Below are 27,482 nucleotides of genomic sequence, written 5' to 3'. Positions count from 1 at the left end.
AAATGTTACAGCACCTCATTTTAGCATACATTGAAGGAGGCAGGAAAGAAAAAAATTGCTCTTGTCATCCCTATCTCAAGTACAGTGCAGAAAAGGGAGAGATGCCTCCTGCTAGGGGAGGGAAAAGGAATTAAGTGTAGACCTTAGACTTCCAACCCAGTACCAGGCAGATTCCCACCAGCTCCTCCTCTCAGACCATTGCCCACAGACAGAGCCTCTAAACCTACTCCAACACTAGGTGAAAACCCAAGACCTCAGTGGGATGGACCATGTTTCAGCCTGCATCGTCACCAGTCACAGTGTGTAGTTAAAGTCTTTATCTAGGACTGCACTGGTCCTTGAAGCTGAGAGTCTCAGATGCCACCCAGCTTAACATCAGCATTGGCAGCCAAGTGTCTGCTTTCACAGTCTTTCCCCCAACTTCCAGCAGCACAGCAGGCAGAACCACTTCAACCACTGGGGGCTAGGACAGAAGTAAGCACGGGAGTTTGCCTTAGAATTCAATGCTGGGCCTTCTATATCAAAACTCAACACCTGGCAGAACTCATCAGCCCCTATTCCCTGGCCAGTACCCAATCCTAGAGCTTCTGGACCTACCCTGGCATTAGGTGGAGACCTATTATCCTGGTGGGAAAACTTGTGTTCTGGTCCACAGCACCTCTAGTTGCCTGCCGTGGTCTCAGACTGAATAGATCATGGGATTTGGTCTTGCCTTTTTGCAGCACTGGTCTTGGTGGACTGCCCTACTTATCTCTTCCTCAGCCCTAGGAAGCACAATGTGGAGAGAGTCGTTGCATGGGGGAAGAAGAGAGAGGTGTAAGTCATTTCTTTGAAACCTGGTTGGCAGAATCCCGTGGTGTATGACCAGTGACTATGGACAAGACATCAGGACCTGGTCCTAGGTTGAGACTTACAGACATGAGGACTGTATTACCCTTTTTATTCATCCCTCCAGTCCATGCTGAACAACGTAACCAACTTGAATTCGTAACAAACTTGGGCTTAGGGCACTATCTATTGTTGGAAATAGTGGCATTGATCACAGGGTCAGAAAATATTGTTGTAGGGATTTCAGGTCAGTCAATGTACAGAGGAGCAAAAGTCCTTCGAGTCGAGCAAACTCCTCAGGACAAAAGGCGCTCTGTTTGAATGGCTTAGAAATGCTCTGCAACTCCTCTGTCCTTGAGGCCTGGACACATTATCTTATATAATAACCTTTGGTAGTAGTGGACTCTAAGAAGCAAGCAAGTTATCTGATCTGCACATGCACAAAGCTAACTGCACTGTGTAACCTAGGTAACTTGGTATGACCCTGGAATAGATAATAAATTGGACTGGCTTTCCCACGGGAAGCACTTCTTACTCTTTGCCATCCTGTGTGCTTGCCTCTTTATTACTCTTCCCTAACTTTATAGCTGGGCCCCATTTAACCTTTACATATAGTAAACAGCTTACCTAGAATTTCTGGAAGTACAGACACAAATAAAATCATATTGTGAAAACCGAAGTAAATTTCTAGTCCTTCAGTTTGCAGCTACTGTCAAATATCAAAAAGCATCCATTGAAAGGGAACCATGACCTCACCTAGTGGAGAAAATGTGCCAGAAATCAACCATTTAGCAACTATAAGATGTGTTAACTTTATAACACAAAATTCAAAATAATTGTTTTAAGGAAACTCAATGAAATTTAGGAAGGCACAGTAACAATTTAGTAATTTGCCAGTTTTTTTGGGGGGTTGGGTTGGGGTCGGGGAATGGTGGTGCTGGGGATTAAACCCAGGACCTTCTACCCCTGAGCTATACTATACCCCAGCCCCTATCGGAGAAATTTAATAGGCAGATTGAATTCATTTTTAAAAATCAAACAGATATCCTGTAGTTGAAAATACAATAAATTAAATGGAAGATGCAACTGAAGACACTAGTAGAATTGATCAAACAGAAGAAAGCAGCACTGAGCTCTAAGGCTATTTAAAAAATGCAGTCAGAGAAGGAAAAAAAAAAAAATGAAGAAAGCTCACAGAAACTATGGGACAGCATTAAAAGAGTAAGGATTTGGGTTATTGGGGTTCAAGAGGGATTTGAAAATGCCAGAGAGGTAAAAACATTTATGCAAAGCAAGAATAACAGATCTTCACAAACCTAGAGAAGTACACAAATATGGGGAAAAGGAAGGTCAGAGGTCATAATTTTAAACTCATTAATTCTATGCCAAGACATTATAATCAAACTCTCAGAAGTTGAAGAGAGGATTCCGATAGCAACAAGAGGAAAAAAAAAACCCCAAATTATATAGAATGATATATCAGTTTGCTTGAAAGTTGACTTGTCAGCACAAATCACAGACCAAGGTGGAATGGGAAGAGATATTTATACTGTTGAAGGAAAAAATAAAAAACTGCCAACCAGAATACTACACCCGGCAAAGCTGTCCTTCTGAAATGATAGACAGACATTCCCAACTGAAAGCTAAGATAATTTATCACGACCAGAATAGTCCTGTAGGAAATACTAAAGGGAGTTCTTGAAACTGAAAAGAGATGCTGAATAAGAAGGAAATATCAGAATGTATAAAACTTAGTGGTACGATTAACCATACAAAGAATTTCAGAATGCGCTAATATGGCAAAAATGGTATATAAATCACGATGTCTTTAGTAGGAAGACTGAAAAACAAAACAATTGAAAATAATAAGTACATTAGTATATTCAGAGATAGATAATATAAAGATGTGATATGGGATATCAAAAATTCAAAATTAGAGGAGGAATAAAGTGCAAGAGTAGAATTTTTATTACTATTTTTTATCTATGCGTTTGTTTTCCTAACTCTACGAAGTGATTGTCATTTAAAAAGTTTGTTATTAGTAAAGGATATTTTATTGTAAGCCTCATAGTAGTCTTCAAGTAAAAACTTATAATAGACACATGAAAATTAATTAAGAACCAAACTAGTCAGCATCACTTACCCACAGAGGAAGACTACGAAAGAAAGAAAGTAACCCTTACAGTACTCTTGGTAGGATGTAAATTAATATAGCTGTTACAGAAATTCCTCAAAAATTAAAAATAAAACTATATGATTCAGCAGTCTCACAGCTGGGTATACAACCAAAGGAAATGAAATCAGTATGTTTAAGAGACATCAGTACTCCCATGTTCATTACAGCGTTATTAACAGTAACTCAGGAATGGAAACAACCTAAGTTCGTATCATCTGGTGTATGGATAAAGAAAAATGTGATATATACACACAATGGAATAGCATGCATTCCTGACAGAGGGAACAAGAGGGAATTATGTTAAAAGAAATAAGCTAGGCACAGAAAGAAAAATGGCACATGACCTCACTAATATGTGGAATCTTAAAAATGCTGATCTCAGTAGAAGCTGGTAGTATGATGGTGGTTACCAGAAGCTGGAGAGGAGTGGGAGGAAAAGATGGTTTCAGAAAGGCCATTATCAGGTATGAAGTTTTACTGTTAGGGGAAAAAAGTTTCCTTGTGTTCTGTTGCATAGTAGGGTAAGTATAGATCATGTACAGGGTATTACAAAGCTAGAAGAAAGAATTTTCAATGTTTTCTCCTTCAAGAAGTCATCCATATTTGAGACAGATATGCTTATACTGATTTTAACATTAAACAGTAAATGTATACATTGACAGCCACATGGTATTCCATAAAAATGTACAATTTTGTGTCCATTAGAAAAAATATTATATGTAATCTTGGCCTTCAAATGTGGTTGGTTGGCTTCTTTTCTCTAGTTTTCCTCTGCCTGCCTTTCTTTTTGTGTGTTGTATTTTTCTTCAAAACCAATTTCCTACATAGCAAAGTGGCAAACTAGAAAGAGACAGGGTATGGGTAGACATTCATTTCCTTAACTGTTGAAAATATTGAGAATACAGGCACCTCAGAAACATTCTCAGAACTGTAGAAGAATGAGATTACCCTGATAGAGGGAGGCCTTTTAGTGCCTAGCCCTGCTGCTGGAATTGTTTTCTTTCTTTTTGAACCAGAGATTGAACTCAGAGGTGCTGGAACCTTTGAACCACATCCCCAGCCCTTTTTATTTTTTTATCTTGAGACAGTTCTCACTAAGTTGCTTAGGGCCTCAATAAGTTACCGAGGCTGGCTTTGAACTTCAGATCCTTCTACCTTAGCCTCCCTGCTGCTGGGATTATAAGCATGCCCTGTCAAGCCCAGTTACAATTGACTTTAATGTACAGATACTTTGGAAACCACTATAAAAGACAATTTGGTGATAATGCTAGAAAGTCATTAGATGCACAGGATAAAACAGTAGCCTAATTAAAAATAATTCAACCCACTTACTAGGCCACATATAATATATATACTAAACTTGGATTGATAAACCCAGTAAATCCTTTTTCTTCTTTTTCTTTTTTTTATTAAAACCTTTTTTATTTTTACAGACTGCATTTTGATTCATTGTATACAAATGGGGTATAACTTTTCTATGGTAGATTCACACCATTCATTTAATCATAAATATACATAGGGTAATACTGTCTGTTTCATTCTACTATCTTTCTGTCCCCTACCCCCTCCCACCCCATTTTCCTCTACACCATCCAAAGTTCCTACATTATTCTCTTCCTCCTGCCACCCCCCCCCCCCATTATATACTGTCATGCACTTATCAGAAAAAACATTTGGCCTTTGGTTTTTTGGGCTTGGCTTATTTCACTTAGCATGATATTTTCCAGCTTCATCCATTTACCAGCAAATGCCATAATTTTATTCTTCTTTATGGCCAAGTAATATTCCATTGTGTATATATACCACAATTTCTTTATCATTCGTCAATTGAAGGGCATCTAGGTTGGTTCTACAATCTAGCTATTGTGAATTGAGCTGCTATGAACATTGATGTGCCTGCATCACTATAGTATGCTGATTTTAAGTCCCTTTGGGTATAAACCCAGAAGTGGGTACCTGGGGCAAATGGTGGGTCCATTCCAAGCTTTCTGAGGATTCTCCAAACTGCTTTCCAGAGTGGCTGCACTAATTTACAACTCCACCAACAATGTATGAATGTGCTTTTTTCCTCACATCCATGCCAACACTTATTATAGCGTGTGTTCTTGATAACAGTCATTATTGAAGTTGGAAGAAATCTTAGGGTGGTTTTAATTTGCATTTTTCTAATTACTAGGGATGATGAGCATTTTTTTTTTTTTTTTTTTTTTTTTTTTTTAGTTGTCAATGGGCCTTTATTTTGTTTATTTATATGTGGTGCTGAGAATCGAACCCAGTGCCTCACACATGCTAGGCAAGAACTGGACCACTGAGCCACAACCTCTGTCCCAATGAGCACTTTTTCATATATTTGTTGGTCACCTGTATATCTCCTGTGAAGTGGTCTGCCTAGTTCCTTAGCCCATTTATTGATTGGGTTCTTTGTGTTTTGGGTGTAAAGTTTTTTAAGTTCTTTATAAACTTTGGAGATTAGTACTCTGATGTGTGTGTGGAAGATTTTCTCCCACTCTGTAGGCTCTCTTTCACATTATGGATTGTTTCCTGTGCTGAGAAAAAGCTTTTTAGTTTAAATCTATCCCATTTAGTAATTCTTGCATTATTTCTTGTGCTGTGAGGGTCTTATTAAGGAAGTCTGGTCCTAAGCCAACGTGATGGAGATTCAGACCTACTTTTTCTTCTATTTGGTGAAGGATCTCAGTCCTAATTCCTCAATCTTTGATCCATTTTGAGTTGAGTTTTGTACAGGGTGAGAGATAGGGGTTTAATTTCATTTTACTGCATATGAATTTCCAGTTTTGCCAGCACCATTTGTTGAAAAGGTTATCTTTTTTCCATTATATGTTTTTGGCACCTTTGTCTAGTATGAGATAACTGTACTTATGTGGCTATGTCTCCATGTCTTTTATCCTGTACCACTGGTCTACCTGTCTATTTTGGTGCCAATACCATGCTGTTTTTGTTACTATTGCTCTATAGTAGAGTTTAAGGTCTGGATGCAGGTCTCCTGCATCACTCTTCCTGCCCAGAATTGTTTTGGCTATTCTGGGTCTTTTGTTCTTCAGAGGAATTTCATGATTGTTTTTTCTATTTCCATGTCATTGGGATTTTAATTGTAATTGTGTTAAATCTGTATAGCACCTTTGGAAGTATGGCCAGGATATTTGATAATATTAATTCTGCGTATCTCAGAACATGGGAGATCTTTCCATCTTCTAAGGTCTTCAATTTCTTTCTTTAATGTTCTGAGTTTTCATTGTAGAGATCTTTCACCTCTTTGGTTAGATTGATTCCCAAGTATTTGATTTTATTTTTTTGAGGCTATTGTGAACAGAGTTGTTTTCCTCATTTCCCTTTCAGATGTTTCATCACTTATGTATAAAAATGCTTTGGATTTGTGTGTGTTAACTTTATATCCTGCTATTTTGCTGAATTCATTTATGAGGTCTAGAAGTTTTCTGATGGGGTTTTTTTGGGTCCTCTAAATACAAAATCATGTCATCAGCAAATAGTGATAGCTTGAGTTCCTCTTTTCCTATTCGTATCCCTTTAATTTCTTTAGTCTGTCTAATTGCTCTGGCTAGTATTTCAAGGACGATGTTGAATAGAAGTGATGAAAGATGGTATCCCTTTCTTGTTCCAGTTTTTAAAGGGAATGCTTTCAGTTTTTCTCCATTAAGAATGATGTTGTCTGTGGGCTTAGCATAAATAGCCTTTACAATGTTGAGGTATATTCCTACTATCCCTATTTTTTCTAGTGTTTTGAGCATGGAAGGGTGTGGTATTTTGTTGAATGCTTTCTCTGGGAATCTTTTTCTTCTTAACCCTAAATATTTTATTTGTATAAGCATTTCTAAATAAGTCAGTGATGCCAAACACATTATTCTGGCACAATACCACTAAATATCTCCTTGTGAGAAAAAAAGTTGAAATGTAAACTCCAAATGAGAAAGTTTCTTCTTTCCCACCCTACCTCTTTTTCTTTTCTCATAGATATGTTCCTACAGTACCATGTTAAACTTGTGAGGCTTGTTATGAGATCATTCAGTTAATAGCTAAAGCTGAAGCAAGAATGCTTTACAAAGAGTTGGAGAATTGTTTTGCTAGTCTTCATGGAAACTGCCAATTCTGTTTTTGACCAAAAAATAAGAGACATCACTTTCAAATAGTAGTAGATACTACTCAGAATTGTCAGTAAATACATTTGTAAATTAAAAGATAAGTTGTACATATATCTAGAGATCACATTTTCACTACAGATAGATAATTCTGTATACCTTCCAGAAATACTTAGAAGAAAATTACTGTCTATTCTGAGAAACACCCAAAATATTCAGGATGAAGTATTACAAACAGTAAATGAATGCTCGGAACCAAAGGTCTATGAAAATTCTGTTTATGACTGATGATGAGGCTTTATGATAGGAGCATTTTAAAGTTTTACATCAAGAATTCCTTCTGGCTGGGTGCAGTGGTGCGTACGTGTAATCTCAGTAGCCTGGGAGGCTGAGGCAGGAGGATTGAAAGTTCAAAGCTAGCCTCAGCAATTTAGCAAGGCCCTAATAAGCAACTTACGGAGACTATCTCAGAAATAAAAAACAAAAAACAAAGAATTCCTTCTGGAAAATAAGCAATATGGAAATGGTCTTCTGTATGTAAGTATCTGTGTAGGCCTGAATTCCATATTAAAGAATAATATTATAAAATGAAGGGTTTTGTAAAATCTAGGGTGCTTCAGCTGTAGTTGTTTTCAGTTTTATGTGAAATTGTTGGGCTATCTTCAGTATGATCTTGGCCCTTTTCAAGTTTTTACTGCTTTGGTTGTTTCTAGTACCTTCATACAGCTATTTTCTTTTTTTTTTTCCTTATATTTTATCTGATATAGACTATTTTCAAAAGTTTTCAGTTTCCCTTTTTCCATTATTACTTTATGACATTCCCAAAGAATAAAAAGATGCTTTTTGTCTAACAGGTGTTGAACTTGTTTTCTCTGGGTGTTTTGCTATAGTTTTGCTATGGCCTAACTTTGGTTTTAACCAAAAGATAAGATAAAATCTTTGATTAAAGCAGCAAATTGAATTAACATTTATTGATTTCTAAAAACATGTAACCCTTACTTAATAAACGTTTTATAAAGATAGCATATACCCCCTTCAAAAGGTATAAATTATCAATTAAGGACTTTGTGTGTCAAATGATTTCTAGTAATACATACTAAAGGAAGACATGGACTAATATTTGTTATACACCAGTTAGGTCATTTAAATTTAAGAACAAGCAATATGTGAAAGATGATATTTTCATTTCAGCCAATGGGGAAACAGTTTATAAAAAAAAGAAAATAAGAAAATTATAATAAGATAATTAAAATGACTCAATTTACTTAGAGATAATCAGTAAGAACTTTTTTGTTCTAATAACATTGTAGTCTTTTTTTAGCACATAGGAAAAGTTTGTATTTGCATAATACTTTACACTCTGAAATACTGAAAAAATTTCAGTAGTGTTTATGAAATTTTCTAAAATATATGTGGGTGACATTTTCTTTTTTAGTAATGTTCTGGTACTGGAGATATTGTTTCTCTAAATCAGGACTGTTTTATATGTTATAAAATCATGTACTGGTTTTTTAAAAAGTTAATTGAAATATTTTAAGTTTCTTAGTATATTTTTTGTTTGTATTTTAAAGGCCAAACTGTTTTCAGATAGTAGTTCAGCACTTCAGTGAAGAACATTACATCTTTTACTTTGCAGGAGAAACTCCAGAACAAGCAGAGGTAAGACTGGAAACCTTTCATTTAGCCCATGTTTTCTTTTTAAATTAGAATAGAAAACTACTATTATAAAGTGATAAAAGTGTGTCTGGATTCTAATCATCTTTTGATTTTAAGATAAGTTTCATGTGTAAACAAATTTTTTTTTAAAGAAATGCAGAAACAAATGCAGTGAAGGGTTATTTTTTATTTAAAATTGAAATTTAGAAACTATAATGTTGGGCTGGGGATATAGCTCAGTTGGTAGAGTGCTTGCCTCACATGTGCAAGTCCCTGGGTTCAATCCTCAGCAGCACCAAAAAAAAAAATCCCACCTAAAAAACAAGACTATAATGTCAAATCTGAGAATGCGCATATAAAATTCTCTCTGCATTAAAGGTTATAGATATTCTCAGTGCAATCCAAAGTTAAGTCAGTTAGTTTTGCTAACACATGTTGTTTACCTGTGTCTAAAAAAAAGTTCAAACATCAAGAGGAAAAATATTTTAGGATTTTCTTTAATCTGTGTATTCTCTTGGTCTAGATATAATATCTACTTTAGCATTAGCTATTAATCCATATATAATATCCTTGTAACTTTTAAAAATTTTAAGTAAGTCTTTGAAGAAATGCTTTCAAAAGTCTCCTTTTAAAATATATTCTTTAAACGTTAATATTTCTGGCATGCTTAGTTGTATTTTGTACAAATATGGATATATTTCTGCTTTTAATCTATGGAAGGAATTTAAAGATGGCTAAGAGGCAAACAAAGTGGCTTTATTGGAAGTAGAACAAATTTGCTAACCATGTGTATAAGGCAAGATGCTCTTCAAACTTGGAGAGGCTGAAGCAGGAATTGCAAAAGTTCAAGGCCATTTTCAACAACTGATGCCCTTTCTCAAAATAAAAAGGGCTGGATGTGAGGCTTAGTGGTACAGTATCCTTCTGTTCCATCTCTAGTACTATTTAAAATAAAATTTAAAAAAACCCAAACAAATAATAAAAAATGCCTTTGGATCCTAGTATGGGCCCCTGACTCAAAAATTGTGAAACTATCAGACTTGGAAAAAATATGATGGATGAGTCTTACAGCTTATAATTTGTCATATTTCAAATCTTTGTAAAATAGTTCAAATACTTATTTCCCTAATAGTGCCATAAACTTTTGTTTTGTAGGTATGTATTCCTAATTTTAAGATGAGAAAAGTAGGGCTCAAAACATTTTAGTAACTTGGTTTTTAAAATGTTAGAAATCAGCTTAGGAATAGAAATTTAAATGTCATTATCCTATCTTCTAGATATTTTGTCATTTTCTTTCTGAAAAAAGATGTGTCACATCTTATGACATTTCAGTTTTTTTCCCAGTTTTTTCCATATTCTTACTTTCCATGTACCATAAAAAGTCCAAATGAATGATTCTTCTGTGGTTGAACCCAAGTTTTAAAAATAAAAGTTTAGTCATGAGGAAGAAAAATATTTATTTTGTTGATTTGTTGCATTGTGGGGTCTCTGGTTATTCTTTTCTATTTCTGAAAGTTGTGTTAATTGATTTGGATTGGATTTTCTCTACTTTCATATTCTTTAATTAGTGACCATTCAGAGTCATTGAAGGAGCCAACAAACTAGACACAAAACTGAAATAAAGCAGTACAGAGCCTTCCAGAAATTTGTAAGCTAAAGTAAATGTTTAGATTTTTAATAATACTAAATTGGGCTCTTTGTCCAGAACAGTAGATACTTAAACATTTTAAAATGTACTTATAATTTAAATATCAGGCCAAATGATTTCTAAAATCTAATGGTATATTTAAAAGGCTGAGAAATAACCCAACCCACTTACACATTTCTACTTTCATATTGTGGTCTGAGGTAAAGATTAGAATGCTTGTCATATCAATCATCACATTATCAATTGGTTTTGAAATTGGCCTTCTCTTCTCATAAAATGTGTCAATTTAAATTGTATCATAGATGGGCTTAAATGTTAAGAGCTTAACTACACACAGACATTTCCTCCAAGGTAGTACTTGTTGAGGAGAAACTTTTTTAATGTAAATTTTATTTTTTGGTTAATTAATTGGCCACTCATTGGTATACTTAAAATTAATGTAGTGATTCTACATAAACTCAAGCAATTTTTTACACAGACACACACACACACACACACATTTGGTTTTTTCCCTCGCTCCTTTGGGGCACAAATAAAGTGCAGCGTACTCTAGACTAGAAATGGAAATCTAGAGAAAGAAAAACATTTAATTTGAAGAAAATAAATTGACAGTTGGAAACCAAATAAATTCATGTATATTTCTTTCAAATGCTATGTTATTTTTTTGTAGGACTGGATGAAAGGTCTGCAGGCATTTTGCAATTTACGGAAAAGTAGTCCAGGAACATCTAATAAACGCCTTCGTCAGGTGAAACTTTATTTGATTTGTAATTGTCATGTTTCATTATATTTCATTTACTGTGCTTTATCTTTTTATGTTTCTTTCTTAACTACTTTGGGCAATATTTCTGAAGAGAGGTTAATGTTTTCAGGCATTTTAAAGCTGCATAACTGCCATTTGCTTTAGTGGTAGACACAATAGTTATTTCTTAATGAATGCTTTCTGTATACCTACATCTGGTTCTTAGTCTATTCTTCAAACCAAGAAAAGCAACTATTTGGTTGGGAATTTTTTCTCCTTCAAAAAATTATTTTGGCCTATGCCAAAAAGGCAGAACTGAAAGTATTATTGAAGGGTTATCTGACATGATACTAACCTGTGACTTTTGGAATTTTTACTATATTTTACTTGTTTCTGAAACCTACTGTATAATTCTTAGAAACCTTAACAAGGCCTATACTTTGATTTATGGAAAGTTTAGCTAGGATTTCTCTTTTTCTAGGTATGTAAGAGCAACTTTATACTCTCTAGTTTTTAGCTTTTTTTTCCTTCATAGTCATCCCTAGAATCTTGGGGAAAAAACTGGCAAATTTTGACACTCTTGGGGTTTTGAGAAAGCTTAATACAATACATATTTATTGACCAAAGAATTTCTAATACACTTGTCAAATTTAATATTCTGTTCTACTGGAAACGGATAAATGGTTAATATTTAAGTAACTAGTCCCTGTAATCCAGAGTCTGGCCCTTCTTGCAAGAACATTTAATTATATACATAATCACCATATGTCATTAAAACATAAAAACTTTAAACATTTTGTAAGCTATGGAAAATCGGATTGAACTTGTGCAAATAAGAGCAAATTGTATATTTATTGGATAAAACTTTAGCTGTGAACTTATCATTTATGGGTATAATGTAACCACAGCTAATATTCCATGAGCCTTTTTTATGCATCAGGTACTCTGCTCTGTGCTATATGTATACTATTTCTAGTCCTTAAAACCTTCAGTGTAGGCTTTTATACATGTTTTATATATGAGAAAGGCAAAGCTCAAACAGAAAGTCACACAAGTAGATGACAAGAGAAAAAGATGACCTGATACTAGGAGGTAGATGATCTGAGTCTTGGCACTAACACTGATAAGTAACTAAGCTTCCTTGGATTTGTATCCTTTTCTATAAAATCAGAAGGTAGACATAGTGTTTGAAAACTATTTTTTAGCTGAGAAATTATCTTCTGTAGTAATAAAATCTTTCAGTGAAGTTAGCATTATATAACATTCAAGATTTTGATTCTGGTAGTGCCAGGTATCTACTCATATTTAATAAAGAATCCTTAACTTCATTTTCTCTGTATGCTTTTTTTTTAATGATAGAAAAGGTGTATTTCATTACTCTGCAAGAATATAATAGGAATAACATGAAATAAAATTGCATTTTTAGTTGAAGTTTTTAAGTGAGAAAGATTATTTTAAATACTTAAATGTTGCATTTTGTAGTACGTCATGTAAAAGAAAAGCAGAAAAACAAGTCACTATTTTTTATTACTTCATAATAATTGTTTTAGAAACCTAATGCACAATTCTTAAAATATGAGGTAATAATTTTTGTGTTTTCTTCAGGTCAGCAGCCTTGTTTTACATATTGAAGAAGCTCACAAACTCCCAGTAAAACATTTTACTAATCCATATTGTAATATCTACTTGAATAGTGTCCAAGTAGCAAAAACTCATGCAAGGGAAGGGCAAAACCCAGTGTGGTCAGAAGAATTTGTCTTTGAGTAAGTTTTATTTTATCATTACATTAAATCACTTTTTTTTTTTTTTTTTTTTTTAAACACCATACTGTATTTTCTTTCCTTTTTAAGATGGGGAGAGTCTCTATAATCTAAACTGTCAGAACAAGGAATCAAAGTCTAGATGTTTTAATAGTGGATAATGTTTTTGTGTTGCATTTGTTCACCTTGGTTTTTTCATCTAATTATTAATATAAATTAGCATTACTGATAAGTCCAAAAACATACAAAATGGTTACTAGGGCTTCCATGATTTATTTGAATGAATTATTGGTAGTATAGGAAATTAAAAGGTGGTAGGAAAGCATAAATTGCTTGTAGATATTCCTGTATACCAAATAATAAACTATGTTGTTAGTCTAGTTTTTAGTCTAGCACACTTGAGCTTTTAACAGAAATTGAGGGGTTTTTTAGCACTAAAACTAAAGAAATCAAGTAGTTAGAACATTTTGTTAATTCTTTTTCTCCTTGCTTCTGTAGTGATCTTCCTCCTGACATCAATAGATTTGAAATCACGCTTAGTAATAAAACAAAGAAAAGCAAAGATCCTGATATCTGTAAGTTGATATAGAAACTTTCTAAGGTGAAAATAGCATCTTTTATATATTTTTAGCATCATAATGATATATCTTAAATGAAAATTAAAAATAAATGCAAGTACTATAATTTGAGATAGTTCCTCACTGTAATCTGAAAGTACAGATTATTGAGAGGATGTATCTAAGGAAGAAAAGTAGTTAAATTGTGCATATTGTAAACTTAAGCCCTTAAAACTAAAATAGACATCTCCTTTCCCCAGCAAAAAAAAAAAAAAAAAAAAAATACAAATAAATGGTAACAGTGGTCATTTTTCTGTGGGACTTCCCCTCCCCTTCCTCCTTTCTGCCTTTTTAGCTTTTTCCTACTCTCCTATACTTAGCATATCTAGGTAAAAAAGTACTCTATTAAAACAAATTCTTTAAACTAGAGTATGTTATTTGTTCACTCTAATCTTCAAATGTTTCTGGTTCTTGTTCTTAGCAGCACACTTCTTCCTAGCCTGTTGCTAGAACAGATGGCAGTAGGATTTAACATTCACATTAGGGTGAATTAGGTTAATACCTTCTTAAAACTCAAGCTTAGGGAGGGAAGTGGTATGTGTTAACTGATAGATCAAAGCCTGAATTTGTCTATAAAATGTTTATTCTGCAATTCCTACATTTAAATATTTAAATGTAACTTTTTTAGTGGTTCCCCATTATTTTCACGATAAAACCCAAGTAATCATAGAGAAGGAAAGCCATACCTCCTATTTGGACTGTAATATCTCTTTTTTTCCTTTTCTTTTTCACTTATCCTATTACAAATCAGCTCAAGGGTTACCTGTTCGGAATGGATTTTTAATTTTCCTAGGCTGCATTAGATAGTATTTCTTTAAAAAGCATTAACCATTATTACAGTACTTATCACACTATACCATAATCGATTTCTTTCAAGACCATGTCTTAATCATCTTTATATGCCATGCCCCTATCACAGCCTAGCACACAGTAGGCATTCAGTAAATGAATGAAGTAAGCTATTAAGTATTGAATTTGTTATAGAAAACTCCTTTAATGGAAAGCATGTAACAGTATGGTGAAGACTGAAAATTTGATGAAGTAATTCATTTTCCTTTCAAAGTATTTATGCGCTGCCAATTAAGCCGGTTACAGAAAGGACATGCCACAGATGAATGGTTTCTGCTCAGCTCCCACATTCCACTAAAAGGTATTGAACCAGGATCCCTGCGTGTTCGAGCACGATATTCTATGGAAAAAATCATGCCAGAAGAAGAATACAGTGAATTTAAAGAGGTATTATGTTATTTGCCAGTCTAATTATTTTTAATGACATTCTTAATAGAAATATTTACCATTTAACAAAAGATCCATTAAGTTAAATATAGTAATTTCAAACTTAGTGGCATACTGGTAGCCAGAGGTTAAAAATCATGTAGTATAATTTTGATGTTAAAAGACCAGAATGTGACCAGGTGCGGTGGCTCATGCCTGTAATCCCAGCAACTTGGGAGGCTAAGGCCAGAGGATCACAAGTTCGAGGCTGGTCTCAGCAGTTTAGTGAGCTCCTGAACAACTTAGTGAGAACCCATCTCAAAATAAAAAATTAAAAGGCCTTGGGAATGTAGCTCAGTGGCAAAGAGCCCCTAGGTTCAATCCCCAGTACCAAAGAAATAAGAAAAATGTGGGCAACAAACTCATTACTGTTTTTAAATAAATTTATTCAGTGGACATACTTTAAGTATAACATGAAAAAAAACCCTATTTCATATTAGTCTCACCAAGACTATGTAATGCTGTGAACTTTCAGCCATCTTTTTTAATGTCATTTTTAGCTTATATTGCAAAAAGAACTTCATGTAGTCTATGCTTTATCCCATGTATGTGGACAAGACCGAACACTATTGGCTAGCATCCTACTGAGGATTTTTCTTCATGAAAAGCTTGAATCATTGTTGTTATGTACACTAAATGACAGAGAAATAAGCATGGAAGGTGAGTGAGTATGGATGTGTAAAAACTGGGTTAATAATTAGATTTATATGTTATATAAATATGTAAATATTTGGGCTCTGTCTTCAAATATATTAATTAAATCATATTATAAAGTAAATTTTTCTATTTCTTCATTTAAAAATTGCGATTGAGGGCTGGAGTTTTGCCTCAGTGGTATAACACTTGCCTAGCACATGTGAGGCACTGGGTTTGATCCTCAGCACCATGAAAATAAATAAAATAAAGGTATTTTTTTAAAAATTGCAATTGAAATACCAGAACTCCTTATGTTGGTTAATATGGGGGGCTAATGTTTCTAATATGTTCTTGTCATGACAGGTATGTATTACAAGACCTAAGAAAGTGATTTCTGTGTCTAGATCAATGGCCCATAGAGCTTCACTATTAAGAATAGTTTAGTATACTTACTGTATTGTCTTTTTACTTACTAATTCATTGCATGGAAGTTTGATGTTAGTTACATTTTATTTCTGGCTTCTATAGTAGTTCCCAGGCCATTGAACACACAGTGCTTTTAACAGTGCTTTTAACAGCTTTACTAATAATGCCAGAATATGTTTCCCCCTAGTACTTTGATTCAGTAACAGCCCTTGCTTCTAAGTTCCCTAAATACACTGCAAAGTCTAGAACTATTTCCTTCTAATCATAAAAATTATAAAAAATACATGTTTGTTAAGGAGTAGGTAAAGTGGTGGTACATATTTTACATAATTTTCATATTATTTTCAATAATGTTTTATTACAGTGATTCTAAAATTAAATATATATAGCTAATAATTTATACTTAGATTTTTATGTTATTATTTGGAAATGGACTCAGATTTTCAAAGTAGAAAATCAGATACCAAAACAGGCTCTTTTTGATTTCAGTCTTATGATTAATTGGCTAACTGATCTGAGGCAAGTGATATAACCATTCTGAGTGTTCCATGTTTTCACATGAGCATGATGGTATTCATTCCTTTTCCTGTTTATGATCTAATGATTTCACACACATGAAAAAGTCTTTTAAAAGAGTTGTTAGAATTACGTCATTATAATCAGTATTTCAGTGCATAGTGCATTTAAATGGTTAAAACTGTTGCAGAAAAATAAATTCATTTAATTTCCAATTTGGTCACCTTAGTAGAGTACTCTGTAAATAATCTTCTAATGTGAATGTTTGTGTAGATGAAGCCACTACCCTATTTAGAGCCACGACACTTGCAAGCACCTTGATGGAGCAATATATGAAAGCCACTGCTACACAATTTGTTCATCATGCTTTGAAAGACTCCATCTTAAAGATAATGGAAAGTAAACAGTCTTGTGAGGTAAGAATTTAATGCTTTAAGTATTTCAGCAAATAACATATGTTAAGAAATAAGCATATGTTAATATGTAGTAATTGTCATAACAAACTGCATAGGAATATATATTTTTTGAAATTATTCATCAAATCAGTTATACATTCTGTAATACATATATAAAAATGTGAAAAACACTTTTTAAAAAAGAGGTACTTTAGGACTAGGGGTGTAGCATGTAGCTCTGTAAAACACACTTCCTTAGAAGGTGTAATATACTGAGTTTACTCTCAAGCACCACACATGTGCTTTATTTTGAAATTAGAAACCATTAAGTTGCAGTAGAAATTCATGAAAATATTTTGATTTTTCTCCTGCTATACTAATGAACAAGAATACACTCCTTTCTGAAAGTATGCATAACATAAATTGAGTTTTTTAGGGCCTTCAATTGAACTGGTTGTATATCCCTTATCCAAAATGCCAGGTACCAGAAGGGTTTGATTTGGGATTTTTTTTTTTTTCTTCTTCAGATTTTAGACTACTTTCATGTACACAATGAGGTATCTTGGAGATGGGAGGCAAATACTAAACACAAAATTTATTTGTATACTTCATACTAGCCCAAGGGTAATTTTATACAATATTTTTGCTCCTGCTTTGACTAATATGCACCAAAGGAAGTCAGGTGTGGAATTTTCAACTTGTGGTAACATGTTAACACTCAAAAAGTTTGGTAACTTAGTGCATTCCAGATTTTGACTTTTCCAATTAGGGATGTTTAACCTGTAAAACCTACATAACACTTTATAACACGTAGGTTTGTCCTTGCAAGGTCATTCGGGGAATGGAGATTATGAGAAAAGCACATAAAATCATGTTTTTAGTATGACTAAAGGCTTCAATGTGAACTTATAATAAACCATTAAGATGGTGAGAAACTCACATGGCTGTTTTCTTATATTATTTTTGTGGTGGAGTAATTAAAAAGAAAGATACCGATTATACCTTTTCTTTTTGGTTTTGGTACCAGGGATTGAACTCAGGCACTCGATTACTGGGCTGCATCCCCAGCCCTATTTCATATTTTTAAAATTTTACAGACAGGGTCTCACTGATTTGCTAAGTGGCTCTCTAAGCTGCTGACGCTGAATTTGAACTCATGATCCTCCTGCCATAGCCTCCCAAGTGGCTGGGATTAGAGGCGTGCACCACCACTGCGTGTGGCCTGATAATACCTTTTTGAATTGATACAAAATAAGGAATTAAATGATGGGAACTGTCAAGATGTTAATTATGGGGCTGGTATTATGGCTCAGTGGTAGAGTGCTTGCCTAGCATGTGTGAGGCACAGGGTTCAATTCTCAGTACCACATATTAAAAAAAAAAAAGTCCATCCACACACAAAAAAAGATCCATCCACACACACACACACAAAAATTTGTTTTAAAGTTAATGTTGCACTAAGTTGTTCTTATTTAATAAAGGGAAGAAATGAGTGATCTAGTGTTGAAAATCTGGGGTAATGCCATAGTAAGTCTAACCATGAAAGTTGACACAGAAATATATCAAGTCTGTAGGGAGTCCCTGAACTATAGAGGGAATTCATACTTTTATAGATAAAAACACTCTATTGACACTAGACCAGAACTCTTAAGCATCCAGTTTTCAGAAAGGATTATGATTCTGCCTAAGGCATTGGTATTTTCATTAGCCACTGAGTAAGTCCCATCCCATTCAGATTTTATGTAGTCAGTTTTTTTATTCAGATAAATACAATTCAGTAATCACTGCTTGCTCTTCAGTTGAGTACTTGGGAATGAATGGTAGCAAGACTATTAGAAGTTCCATAGAGCAACTACTTAAAATTCCCATTTATGCAAAGGAAAAAGGAAAGATTGATACAATAGAGGAGAATCTTGAAAATGATAACTCTTTACACCTTGAGTTATTTGTTTATCATTGCCAAACTTGATTTATCTGCTCCTTCTTAGTTAAGTCCATCCAAGTTAGAAAAAAATGAAGATGTGAACACTAATTTAGCACACCTATTGAACATACTTTCAGAACTTGTGGAGAAAATATTTATGGCTTCAGAAATACTTCCACCGTAAGTAGTAAAATTTTCATTTGATAAGAAATTGCTTGTGTTTTGAAAAATGGCTTTTTTAAAAAAGTATATAAGCTGTCTATTCCTGATATTATACTCTGAAAAAGTTATAGTTTTAAATCTTTATAAGGTGAACTGTACATAAGGAAAGAGTGAAAGTATCCAGAGAGAAATATTCTTAAAGAAAGCAAAATGAAACATTTACATTTGGAAAACAAACCATGCATTTATACACGTGGCTTATCTAGTAGTTTGGGAAGTGAATAAAGGGGGCCTTTCATCTCAGATTTAAGATGTTAAAGACATATCTATTTAGTCTGCTCGAATTTCTTGTTCAAAATGTATAAATGTATACCAGAGGGTCGAAATGTGGCTGTGGGGTTGGGTGCTCACCAAGCATGTATAAGGCCCTGGGTTCTCTCCCCAGCACTGCAATAAAAAAAAAAAAATAAATAAAATAAAAAACGTATACCAGATTTCAGTATCATTCAATATCTGCTGAAGGGCCTCCAGTGTTAGTGAACTTTCTTATTCAAGTAGATGTAGTTAACAAGTCAGTGTGGTTTTCCACAGAACTCGTACCACAACAGTTTCTCTATCTTCATTCCAATATTTGTTTCATACTTTCATTAAAGATAAGCAGTCTAGGGTCTGGGGTTGTGGCTTAGTGGTAGAGTGCTTGCCTACCATGTGTGAGGCACTGGGTTCAATTCTCAGTGCCACATATAAATAAATGAGCAGAATAAAGGTCTATCAACCTCTAAAAAAATTTGGCGATGATAAACTCATTGGATTACGTTTCCTTACCTCTTGGTAAATGTGTTTCTTATTACTTTTGCCAAAATACTTTTTTTAGGGGAAAGGACAGTTGAATTAAAATGTGGTATATTTGAGTAACGCTTTTGGCTGCTGCGAGATCGGTATTTTTTACTTTTTTTCTGTATTGAGATGATTGTATTATTTTGGCAGGACACTGAGATATATATATGGGTGTTTACAGAAATCTGTCCAACACAAATGGCCTACAAATACCACCATGAGAACAAGAGTTGTTAGGTAAGGCTCATCAATTCATTTGTTACAACACTGTGTACAGCACACAATGACTTTGTGTGTATGTGTACCTGTATATGTTTATGTATTCATACGCAATATATAGAGAAAGAGACTTTTGGTGCTAAGAGAGAAAAACAGTAATTGAACCATTTATATACTGATCAATTGTAACACAGTCTTTGACTTTGGGCTGATCTTCAACCAAAGCCTCCTGTTCCAAAGCTTGCTCATTGCACACTAATAAGCATATCCCAACCAATACAATATCATTGATGGTACATCAGAACATGAAGCAGTTTTCTAATTTATTATGTAGGATATATACTGTCAGTTATATTACTCTCAAAAAAAAGTTAAGTACTCACGAAAAGACACCAGTATTAGACGATTAATTTTGAAATGTATATTAGTCCTCTCTCCAATCTAAATTTTGTCAAGGGCTTCTACTTTTCTCACACATGAAGTTTCTCTTGGGTAGCTAGGGGTACGTATAGTTCAGTACTAGGGTACTTTCCTAACATGTGCAAAGCCCTGTGTTAGACTACCTATCACTACTATGGAAAGATAGAAACAAACAAAAAACAATAACCCCAAAATAACTCTCTTGATTAGTTATGATATATTTAAAAATTATAAATTCTCTATTTTTTGGCTTTAAGGGTGACGGGGAGGAAATGGATTACAAACTATTTCAGCAGAGTTATTGTATGATGGAAATTAACTGTTAAGCACAGTAGGAAATTCTGCTATATTGATTGATATAGTACGACAAGGTGTTTCAGGGGCCATCCATGCCCAAGATGATAATTTCTATTCTTGGTAAGCTTTTAAATATGTGTAGGTTCTTACATATCCCTTTCAAATTTTAAATAATCTCTAAAAACTAACAAAGTAGGTCTGTACACTTGCATTCTTACATGGTTCAATGTAGCCAGGTTAGGTTTTTAGGTTCACAGATCCTACTTAAGTACTGAAATGTTTTCAAGTAAATTTATGCAAGAACCTTAATAAACTCATTTAAAAGAAATCCAGATTTAAAGATTTAATTAGTCTTATAATTGCTATAAATGCTGTTTGAGAAATAGCTTTTATATTCTAAGAGTCTATAATTAACAATGTAGAATATGTTCAAAGGTTGGGTTATCTCCTCTTAACAAATAACAGACTGTGCTCATATTCTCTAGATAAAATTTTATAAACTATCTGGGGAATAATGCTTGTCTTTACATAGGTCAAGTAAAAGGTTAAATATTAGTATGGATCCCTCCTAAAAGAAAATGACCCATAGGATAATATACATCGTCTGGGTACTAGTGACTGAAGGAGGTACAGTAGGAATGTATCTATATAAGCTTACCTCTTAGCATCATTACATTGTTCCCCAAGCAAAAGTAGCAGGTAAAATCTCATACAATAGCTATCATTATGCCATATACTTTTATACTGATTTTTGCTATTATTATTTTGTAACTTGACAGCTTTTTATAAACTTTAGAATTCATAATGTTCTGTTCTTTATTAGGAACTCTTCATCATTCTATTTATTGCAAACACTTTTCATTTACCAGTAAGAAGTCCCTTTGGATTCCCACTTTTATGACTCATCAACACAATTTTTAACAACCAAGTTGATTTATAACAGACTTTACTGGGGTGTTTTGTGTATAAAAAAGAAAGAGTAATAGGAATTCAAAATTATACATCTACAAAGAGTTTATTTGTACTACTATAGCATCTCAAATTCTTGGCTAAGACAGTAAATGCTGTATGAAACAATATATTCCCCAAATTAATCTAAAACCCAAATTTGGAGAAACTGGGTAATATATATTCAAGGAGCAGATATACCTTTCTTAAAATACAATGCTTCAATTTACTGTTTTCTTAAACTATCTTTGGGCTGCCCAACGTTAATTCGGAGTAAAGATTGTGGTTCTATGAGAATTAACAATTCTGTTTATAATTATTTTCTAAAAAATATTTTCCCTCCCATTTAGTGGTTTTGTTTTTCTTCGGCTTATCTGTCCTGCCATCCTGAATCCACGGATGTTTAATATAATCTCAGGTAATTAGCTTTTGACAAATTTTGAAATGAAAATAAAATTAGCAAATAGTTTATATTACTTGATAAGAATACTCTTAAATTTTGTTTTTGAAAAATTATCAAATCTTAAGACTTGGTATAAAGCACCCTTCCCTTTCATTCTTCAGTTCTTTACCTCTTCTATTTTGCCTTTTAGCTTTTCTTCCATCTACTATTTTAAGCTTGAGATGGCAGAATTATACACATTTCACTTTGCTTCTGTCCCTACTTGTGTCTCAAATTCTTATGACATTTTACAGACTGTAATTGGGCTTTTGCAAGTTGGGAATTTTTGTGTGCTCAGTCCACGCTCAATTGATGTACACCTGATTTTCTTTTAAGATCTAATTAAAATTCTACCTAGAGTCATAGTAGTGCTGTTTGTATATGTTAGAGATGGTTCCTTCCATTGGAATTTTTTTTTGTCACCAGTTATATGATGTTAATCAGTCAAACACCAATAAACATGATTCAGTTTTTCTTATTATCTACATGTTCATTATGGAATGACTTCTGTAGGCTTCTTTCAAAGAAAGAAATGTGATAGAACTTCAAATGTAATTTTGAGCCCTTATTAATAGAGGACATCAGATCCTTTTTTATCCTTATAATTTAAAACAATTTTTGCAGTTTTGGGATTTGAACCTGATCGGGGTGCTTTACGGCTTGACAACCTCCCCAGCTTTTTTATTTTTTGATACTGGGATTCACTAAATTGCCCAGGCTGGCCACAAACTTGCAATCTTCTTGTCTCAGCCTTCTGAGTTTCTGGGATTACAGGGATGCACCATTGCACCTGCCTGTTCTAATAATTTGAAGCTCAAAACTGCATTAAAAATATTTTGGAATATCTTAATTTTTACATTTAGAGCCACCACATCCCAGCAATTATCTTTTATTGCTATTAAAATGATTAAATCTATGAGTCTGTTAAGACTTAAGGGTTGAGAATTCTTTTGGAGAGATTTATGTGAATGTTGGCCTCTTATCTGCTCCTCAACAGTATTTATAGCTCAGCTGCTTAAGATACAAAGAGTATAATCTAAAAAAATCAAGCAGTCAGGGAGACTACCTATAGAATTTTTCAGGTCAATAATTATCTTAATTTTAATATTTCTACTTATAATATTTATATTTACTTTCATAGCTATAAATAATTTTCACTTATATTCAAGTGTTTCCTAACTGAGCTTTAAAATATTTCTGAAGTTTATTAGTAAATTTTATGCTTTTCTCTTCAAAGTAAAGCGGAAGTCCCAGACTACCTTTGTTTTGTTCTTTAAAGTGAATTATCTATACTTAGTGGATTGCAAATAAAGTTGGGAGCCAGATGTTGCTTATACTGCAAATTGCTGAGTGGTTTGAAATTAACTTTGTGAATTGTTGTGAAAGGTATATGGAGTGATTGTCTTTAGCAATTAAAATCTTTTTGAGGTACTTTGAAATATTATCAACAAGTTTGTAGTTTCTGAGCTTCATAGTGCCCTTTTTGCAAAACTAGAAGCACAGTAAGTGTATATTGATTTTTTTCCCTTTTTAACTCAAGTTCTTTTGAATTTTGGACAAGTCAGGACTTTTCAAACATTGAGTTCTGAATAGAAGAATGTTACTATTTTAAAAACAAAGAAATACCAAAGTACTAAATTTAGAATTGTTTACCTGAAAGTATCTTTGGATTTAGTGTCATTAGCTGTGCCCACTTCTCTTATAGATTCTCCATCTCCTATTGCTGCAAGAACACTGATATTAGTGGCTAAATCTGTGCAGAATTTAGCAAATCTTGTGGAATTTGGAGCTAAGGTAAAAACAATGATACTTTAAAATGTCATTTGTGAATGAAACCTTGACGTGATAAAAGCCATAAAATATAGCTCAAATAAATTATCTTAAGTAGTAGATACTTATATGATAAAAACCATCATTTTCACCATTATTAGAAAACAAATTCTCTTGCTTTTAAATATAAAAATCACTGAACAAATTTTTTAGTAAAATCAATTAACTATGTACATCACAATTAACAAATATTAAAATTCAGATAAGTTTTAAAACACATGATTACACTAAATAACAACTATTAATGTTCCGGTTGGGATCATAAATCACCTGTTTTTGCCCTTAATATTTGACAAACTTCTTTCCATACATGGAAGTAAATCACTTTTGGATATTTAAATGGTTACTTGTCACTGTTACTGCTATAACAAGTATCCTTTTATATACTTCTTTCAAGCTTGTCCACTTATTTCCTGAACTTTGAAGGAGGATTACAAATTGAAATAAATATGCTATAGCTTTTGCTATGTAAGATACCCCAAAACACCTTTTGCCCTCAGATGTTTTTGCTCCCCACAACCTTGCTCAGCAGGTATTTTCATTTTTTCCCCATTTAATAGGCATAAAGTTACTTTGTGTCTCATTTCATTACTCTTATTCTTTCATGTCTATACCTTGGGAGTCGCCTATTGAGGTCTCACTGAATTTCTTGTTCATTTTAAGATGTATTAATATTAATTCATGTTTTATCGCATATTTTAAAGTATTGGATTTTAGTTTGAAAAGGAGTTTATATGCACGATTTAACCTTTGAACTTATCTGAATCCTGAGACAGTTTACAAATCATATATTTTAATATTATGGAATGTTACACTGTATTTTATAAATTTCTTAGAATTGCTGCTGGTTCTAAGATCTAGATGATTTTTCAGTAATTACTTTTTAATGTACATCAGTAAATTTGAATCTACTAGGCTAACGTTATGATTTGTGTTTTGGTCCAGAACTTCTCATTCTTTCATTAAAAATACCTCAGATTCCCTTAGTATAACAGTTTATATCATGTGATTAATTCCTATAAACTGCTACTTACGGACATTAGATTTCTAAGAATTCTTGCTTCATGTATAGTTTTTCATTCAGTTGTTTGTTTCTGATGCATATGGTAAATTTTTCCTTTTAATTTTTTTAGGAGCCTTATATGGAGGGTGTCAATCCATTCATCAAAAGCAACAAACATCGAATGATCATGTTTTTAGATGAACTTGGGGTATGTATATAGTTTTCAAGTACTTTGAGTCACAACAATCAATTAATTCAACAATCTTTAGGAAGATTTTGTATCCTAATATAAGTTAAACAGATTTCATTTTTGTATACGTTATAAAGACTAAATTGCATTACATGGTTTATGCTAAGCATACTCTATTATGGCTTTTTACCTACCTGTGTAATATTTTAGTTTCTGTCTTGCTGTTCATTATCCTCTTAGCTATTCCATATTAGTAACTGTGATATTTGTCTTTTTAGCTTTTTTTGAAACAAGATGGATAACCCACAGTTCTGACCAGGTTAAATAAGTAAACAGACTAGAGAATGAGTGTTCCTGTGGCTTTTCTAGGAGTAAAATGTGGATTTGGTGTTTTGCTTCAATCAGTGTTTCTACCTATGCCTCATGCTGGCCTTTATATATAATAAAACTTGATTATAAAATTAAAATGGGGATTATAGTTATAACTTCTAAGACCCTGCATTTCTTAGTAAAGTTAAATTTTCTGGATTACATAGATTTTTCAGACTGAATCAGTTTTAAAGTCAGTGCTAGTATTTCAGTTTATGTACAGAAACTAGAAGCATAGCATCTATCTATGTGTGAACTGAGCCAAATGTATGACCTTAAGGAACGCTAGGAAGGAGTCTAAGGCACCCATGTTTTGCTTTGATGCATTCAGATTCAGCTAAAAATTTAAGTAGCAACCATACCACCAAGGCAAACAAATCAGAACTGTCTGTGGGTTCCTAGTTTGCAAGTCAGGTATAAAAACTAGTGAGAAAGCACAGGCCCTAGGTTCAATCCCCAGCGTGTGTGTGTGTGTGTGTGTATAGACATAGCTCTATATTATAAGGAAATGAGAAATAAAAGGGTGAATGATAAATTCTATTTGTGAACTCCTGAGCAAAGGAGATAGAACTACCAAGAAATATAGTTGGTCAGTGATTAGAGAAAAAGGTTTTTTGTTTGTTTTTAAGGAGCTGTTTGGGAAATGTATGCCCAATGTTTAAGGCTGACTAAGCCATATTTCTAGGTTTTTAGATTCATGGTTTGGATTCCATTTATTTTCCATAATCATAAGTATCTATAGTCCATCTTTTCTATCACTCTTCTAGGTAGGCTGCATATCTGGCAATATTTTGATATCCCTCCAGTTTCCTCATTCTCTTTTATTCCTTCAGTACCTGAATCATTCAAATTTATCTGCATAATTCAAATTCCTAAAACATTATCTCTTACTATTCTGCTTCCTCAGTTTTCCCCTGCATATTTATGATATGTAACTGTTGCTATGACTGGTTTACATTTTTTTCTTTTACTAAGCTGTACATGTCTATAATCCTTTAAGTCACTGAATGAGTAAATCAGTAAGTCAGTAAGAATGTTGTTCTGCTTAATTGTATTTCTATACCATGAAAAACTATTTTCTAATTTTTAAGAATGTATAGCAAATACTATCACTAAAGAGGTAGATGGATTTATATAAGGCTACTGATAATCCAAGCCCATGTTAAATTTTATTTCAAGGTTTGAAATAATATTGGCATTTAGTGCTAATAGAAAAGTTCTATAAACTTATTATAATGACCAAATTATTTCATGAACCTTAAAGATACCATAATTAACAAGATTATCTGGACACATTAGCAACTGTTTTGAGCATATTCTCCAATTACAAAACTGACAAGATTTTTGTACTATAATTTAGTTCCTACATATATATTGATCAATTTGGACAAACTGCTGTAATTTCATAAAATGCATTTACCAGATTAGCAGCTAATACCTATACTCTTATCTAGCATATGTTCTAGATTAAAAAAAAAAAAAAAACTATTTACAGCTATGCAGCTAACTTGTAGGAAACCCATTGTTTTAGATTAACACTGTTGTGCCATGTTCTGCTATGCTGTGGAAGAAACTGAATCCTGGCTTTCGTGTGAATACAGAAGTTAGAAAATCCACATTTTTATCAGAACTTCTAATGCTGATTATTTCAATAAGAGCCCTTACAATTCTAAAACTTTTGACATTTAAATATATTAAATTTTAAGAGGTTATTATGTTAAAAATTCTGTCTACTGTACCCAGTTAAGAATATTGCAGAAGAAATCATAAAGATTTGTATTTCTAAATGCAGTTTTATGATTCCCTTAAAGAATGTACCTGAACTTCCGGACACTACAGAGCATTCTAGAACTGACCTGTCCCGTGATTTAGCAGCACTGCATGAGATTTGTGTGGCTCATTCAGATGAACTGAGAACACTCAGTAATGAGCGTGGTGCACAACAGGTAGGTTTTTGCCAGTCACCATTAATAACGATGTTTTATTAACGCTTAAGCCAAGTAGCAGCCTAAGACTGTGAGATGCAGTCAATAGCCTAATTCTGATCAACA

At 33.3% G+C, this 27,482-nt stretch overlaps 1 protein-coding gene and 1 long non-coding RNA gene across 2 annotated transcripts in view; one reads left to right on the top strand and one right to left on the bottom strand.

Moving 5' to 3' along the window:
- Positions 1-27,482, top strand: part of RASA1 (RAS p21 protein activator 1) — a 118,080-nt gene that overhangs the window by 82,440 nt on the left and 8,158 nt on the right. The window contains exons 12-24 of the mRNA XM_079144406.1: positions 8,691-8,778; positions 11,094-11,171; positions 12,771-12,928; positions 13,424-13,500; positions 14,606-14,778; positions 15,318-15,477; positions 16,669-16,811; positions 18,779-18,894; positions 19,864-19,950; positions 21,948-22,015; positions 23,745-23,833; positions 25,003-25,080; positions 27,243-27,377. Of these exons, the coding sequence (XP_079000532.1) occupies positions 8,691-8,778; positions 11,094-11,171; positions 12,771-12,928; positions 13,424-13,500; positions 14,606-14,778; positions 15,318-15,477; positions 16,669-16,811; positions 18,779-18,894; positions 19,864-19,950; positions 21,948-22,015; positions 23,745-23,833; positions 25,003-25,080; positions 27,243-27,377 (1,450 nt within the window). The remainder of the gene's footprint in view (positions 1-8,690; positions 8,779-11,093; positions 11,172-12,770; positions 12,929-13,423; positions 13,501-14,605; positions 14,779-15,317; positions 15,478-16,668; positions 16,812-18,778; positions 18,895-19,863; positions 19,951-21,947; positions 22,016-23,744; positions 23,834-25,002; positions 25,081-27,242; positions 27,378-27,482) is intronic.
- Positions 834-23,764, bottom strand: LOC306663843. Its single transcript, XR_013764561.1, has 3 exons — positions 23,693-23,764; positions 19,288-19,323; positions 834-1,584 (listed from the first exon to the last, which is right to left on the bottom strand). It is a non-coding gene; the product is annotated as an uncharacterized lncRNA (long non-coding RNA).

The sequence above is a fragment of the Sciurus vulgaris genome, assembly GCF_902686455.1.
Source record: "Sciurus vulgaris genome assembly, chromosome: 6".
Classification (NCBI taxonomy): domain Eukaryota; kingdom Metazoa; phylum Chordata; class Mammalia; order Rodentia; family Sciuridae; genus Sciurus; species Sciurus vulgaris.
The sequence above is the reverse complement of the archived record's forward strand: the minus strand, read 5'-3'. Positions and strand labels throughout refer to the sequence as shown.